The 5241-nt window shown below is 45.9% G+C and overlaps 1 protein-coding gene across 1 annotated transcript; it reads right to left on the reverse strand.

Annotated features, from left to right (window-relative positions):
• Positions 1–229: 229 nt before the first annotated feature.
• On the reverse strand, positions 230–1591 carry LOC148033585 (microbial Terpene synthase-like protein 13). The gene has a single exon (XM_087680936.1). It carries the CDS (start codon positions 1589–1591, stop codon positions 230–232), a length of 1362 nt encoding a protein of 453 aa, XP_087537062.1.
• Between the last annotated feature and the right edge of the window lie 3650 nt (positions 1592–5241).

Consider the following 5241-nt stretch of genomic DNA (forward strand, 5'->3'; position numbering starts at 1 on the left):
ATATGATTCTACCACTAGAATTCGCAGTCTGCAGAACCAATTAATGAATGGATCAGTAATAGTGACTTGACGAGGCGATAGAGGAGTAGTAGTCTCACGCACAGACTAATTGAGGTTAGATGGAAAGTGGTGATCATTACTAGAGTTCTGTAGTCGATTCATTTTAAGGAGATCGGACCGAGCGAGGGGGATCTACTAATAATTAAGGATAGTAACTATAAGCTTGTACTTAGGCTGCCTGAGCGGCTAGTAATTGGCGGTGGGCGAGATGTGGAGTAGCCGTTGCAGCCACAATGGCCTCGCAGGTGGAGAGTTCGAGCTTGTGCGCGAGGGCGTCGGGAAGGCGCGCGAGCAGGTTCTTGGAGGCGTACGTGGCGGTGTAAAGGCCGTGGCGCATGCCCGCGAAGTGGAAAGAGAGGTTGCCGCCCAGCCAGTAGGTAAGGCTTTGGATGTAATCGTCCAGCTCCTCGCTTACATACAAGGAGGGATCGGAGCCGCTGCGGATGTCCCGGACAAGGCGCACGCACTCCTCGTCCATGTCCTTGACGAGCTGAGAGACTTCGAGCATGATTTGGTGGAGGTCGGGAGGAGTGACGGCGACGTGAGTGCCACTGGCACTGCTCCTAGCAGCGGCCTCGATGGAGTCCTTGAAGTGGTTGTAGTAGAGGATGGAGACAAGGTTGAAGAAGTCGCCGTCCTTGTATTCCTTCTCAAAGGAGAGAAGGTCGTTGAGCCAGCAGATGTGGTAAAGCGTGGCATCCCTGAGGCGGAGAAGGAGCGGGTGGGCCAGCGTGCGCTCGTCCAGCTCGATCCCGAGGGCGAACTCAATCAGGACGTCGCAGGCTCTCCAGCAGCTGGAGTCCCGCCGCAGCCTCTTGTACTCCTCCACGTCGGCCAGGCGCCCGCTCTGCCGGTAACCCACCTGGATAGCAGTGGCCCGAAGGAAGTCGCGGAAGGTGCCCACGAAACGCTGCTGTTGGCCCACTGGCATGCCGCTCCGCAGATCCGACCACACCTCGCGCGCCGACTCCTCGATGAGGCGGATGGCCAGGCGGGCACGTGCCGACAGCTGTGTAGAGCTGCTAGCTTCTACTGCCGCGGCGGACTCCTCATCGTCACGATCCTCCAGCACGGCCATTATCCGCGCCCCCAGGAGCGTAGCGGCCGAGGAGTCGGCGGCCATCTCCTGGGGCTCGTCCAGCAGGTTGTCCACCATGTGCAGCCACGCCATGAACTTGATGATAGCCGGCATGCGCGAGCTCAGACCGTTGGCGTACGACAGCGTCACCAGGATGTCAAAGCGCGACTTGAGGACCACGCTCTCCGAGAAGCCGCCGCCTTGACCGGCGCCGCGCAGCAGTAGCATCTCTCCGAAACGAGAGACAAGCCACTCCTGCGACAGCTGCTTCAGCTGCAGGTAGTCCGGGTGGATTGTCTGCGAAGGAAAGGAGCACTGCACCTCGGGAAGCTCCACGCTTGTGATGGACTTGTCGAGGGGCAGGTCCGTCAGTCCCACCTTTTTCACCGCATCTGCGGACAGCAGGAGCTCAGCTATGTGAGACAGCACGAACGACGACGTGACCGGAGCCATAGGATTATTATGTCTATGGCAATGGACGACGAATGATACGGCGATCAGGCGGGTTGGTTTTGGAGTTGTTATAATGGCCTAGCACCAAATAGCTGGTGCGAGTATATTGGCAGCACGTCTCGCGAGTTATGTAGAACGTGACGAAGACTAACAACGGAAACCACAGCGATCAGAGCGTCGATCGAGCTGGTAGACCTGCTGCAATTAGCGCTGGTTTTATACGATCGGGTATGGTAGATGCAGCCGCATGGGAGAAGAAGAGGTCAAACGTTTGTGACACCAGAACCGGCGTGCGCCCGCCGTGCCCTGGGGGTGGGCGTCATTTCGGCACATGCTCACGCGAGGCGGATGCTCTTTGAAAAGACCCTGCCACTGGTTGCTCTTTCAAAGATGCTCTTTGTGCATAAGGATAACAAATTTCACAAAAGTTTTGAAGTTTGAGGGAGCGTTTGAAATTGTGCCCATGCCAATATTCGGAGACATTGTTAAACGATTTCCTTGTAAGACAAACTGTCTTGAGACTTCTTTCCTTTTGCCGTAAGTGCATGTGATGATAGCAAAGTCCACGTTTGAACAACCGAGTCCAAAGGGGAAAGTGTCCCAAGATGTACGGGGGGAAACGGCCAACCTATTCAAAGGCGTGACCCTAGGGTATGTTAAGATGAATAGTTGGAGAGGATCAACCAACGATCCTTTTATTGATGGTTTGAGTGAGTACAACTTGTTTCCATACAACAATGTTTGTAGGATAACTCTAAATCATGGTAATATATAGCAAGTTGTTGGTGTCTTTTAAGAAACTATTGGACCAAGGACTCAATCTGATTGAATCGTACTAGCATGGGGAATATTCAACTTAGTTCCTTTCTCATCTCACACTCCATTTTGCTCACTCAAGCACATATCTATTCTATAGAATCAATGAGGGATGGAAAGGGAAGGCCATAAGGCCACATCATGCTTTCTAGGCTATGAGTATGGGTTTGATGCAAGGTAAGGATTTTGGAATTATAAGTGAAGGGTGCATGATGATTTTTACCTGATGGGCACTATAGTAGAAATGAATGAGGGTAGCCTAAGGAAGTGTCCCATATATGTACATTTGGTCCTCCTAGCCTAAGGAAATATCCTTGATAATAGCATGATCCATCTTGCTTATTGGCAAGTTTTACTTTCTTTTGGTGGCAATTGGCCCTCTTTCTCGGCTCTTCATGACTCCCTTTGTCCTCCTTCATGTTTTAAGTCTAAGTATCATTGATGCAAATTCCTCCTACTACCAATAATCTCTCCCTTGAACTAGTAGCCCATCCTACCAACATTTACACTTGCATCCTGCATATTTTGAGTACTTGATTTTGTTGAAGATGAAGGGATTAATGCACCACAACCCTTTATCTCCTCGAAATGTTTTGAATGCACACTACAGAACTTGTGCAGAAACATTTTAAGGCCTTTCTTTTCCTAAACCTTTTCCCCTTTGTATAAATGGATCTTAGCTTGCCACATTTTCTCTTAAGATTTTTTACCACTTGGTTCATGGAAGTGTATCTCACTGCTTCCACATGAGCTCCATCCATATTTAGAAGTATGGTCTCTTGTGGGCTTACTAGTAAATTTGTGAGCATACCATGCAAGTTTAATTCAAGGATTTTTTTAGATCTCTTTCCACCACACTTCATCACAAAAATAAGGGTACCATGCAAAGAGGTTTCCACAAATTCAATAAAGCAAGGGTGCATTATATTGAGGAATAAAGTTATAGATAGGGGTTTCAAACATAGGCCCTCAATGCATGTGATAAGTGGGGCTTATATATAGTGAACCACTTCCTTGTCTAGATCATAGTCTTTTACTTTTGTCTCCAAGTTCCCACTTTGAGATGTGTAAGAAGTTTCTTTTTCTCTTTCTTTGCTCGTATCTCCTCCTTTCCTTAAGGTATGTTTTCTAGCTTCTTACTTAGGAATCTTACTCAACATGTAAAGGAGTGTTTACTAGTTTGGGCTTTATTTGATGCCCCTTCTTGTAATGCTAGCTCCTACTAAGATAAGTCTATTCGTCCCAATTCCCTCAGTCTTCACAATGCAATGATGTAAGCATGAAAAGTTTTCCATAAGCTTTTCCCTACCAATCGTATCACTTTCTATTTTCAAAAAGGGGGAAGGTATCTTTGGCCACTTTCTATACGTTGATATTTTCACTTTAAGATGCAATATAGATACACAATACTATTTGTCTACAGTCTTTCTCTAGACCACTTTACATCTAGCTTCTCTTACAAACTTTCACTACACAAAGACCTATAATATCTAGTTATCTAGATCAATGTATCTGATCTCTTTTTACGTTAAGTGATAAGAGTGGAGGTGAGTATTCATCCATGGATAGCTTCCTAGCTTGTTTCTTAGGTTAGCCATTAATCTTGATTATGGAACTTTGGGTTATCAACATTGCAAAACCAATATTCTCAACAAAAAATAAGCCATCATAGCCAAAAAAACATTGCAATCATCCTTTGCCTCCCATGTAGGTTGTCTAGTAAACCATGGATAGATCCCTTAGGCCACAACCCTTTCCCATGGGGGTTTCACTCATAGTAAAGAAGACATGTCACCTATGTGCAAGGACTTCCAAAAAAATCCCCTATTTATGAAGCTTGTGACACTAATATATCCCCCTATTTAAGCATATAAGATATATACATGTATGATTTTTTTATGTATCACCTTTCTTAAATGTAAGTCTTCATAGAACATATACTAACTTTCTTTTTAAAAGTTGGAGTTATCCTAAGCAATTAAAAGTATCAAAATGGTCATATCACAAAGTGATTTATGTAGTGGCACTTGGATACCATCGATGTATGTGTCGCAATGTTTTTGAGTGACCGTGCCCCCTTACCACATGAGGAGAGAGAGTAGAGGAGTTGAACCCCTTTATACTTAAAGTGACTACACAAAATGCACACCAAGATCTCTTTGGAAGAAGGGGAGTTGAATCTCTCTACCAAAACCATGGGAGAGTGCCAACTTCCCCCCTCCCACACTATGATTAATTCAATAACCCTACTATGTGAGGGTTTAGGGTTTTAACTTTACATGTCAAGGTCTCTTGCATGCCATGGAGAAACCAATCTATGGAGAGAGGTAATCAAATGCATCCCCCCTTTCTTTTTTCCCTCTATTCCCTCCTTAAATTTAAGTTCAATATAGAAATTTGAGAGGGGTCTACCTCTAATGTATACGCTTAAATGTCCCCTTCCGAAAACCCCCCTCCCTTACACTCACGTGATACCATACAACATCTATAGTGAACCCCCCAGGCCCTTTCCCTTGATTTCACATGATGCACCAAAACCTAGTACCTCTCTCAAAATGATAGGGTTTGAGTTGCCTTCACATGAGGAAACAAAGCAATTAGATTTGTTACCCTCCATCACTCATGTGCATTGTGAGAGCCAAATAGGATCACCAATGTGCGGGAACATGCTACCCAAGGTGCCATCATATCTCTAGAAGATGGTAAATGTTATTGGCATTATTGTAAGACTTACAAATGGGACTTCAACCTAGGCCTTTTTGTGCAGCCTCTGCCACATGATACATGTGAATGTTAACCCTCAAATGAACGAAGGTGGAAAATCTGGAAAAGCT

Source organism: Lygodium microphyllum, chromosome 7 (genome assembly GCF_053477565.2).
Source record: "Lygodium microphyllum isolate KBCC chromosome 7, Lygodium_microphyllum_v1.1.10, whole genome shotgun sequence".
Taxonomy (NCBI): Eukaryota; Viridiplantae; Streptophyta; class Polypodiopsida; order Schizaeales; family Lygodiaceae; genus Lygodium; species Lygodium microphyllum.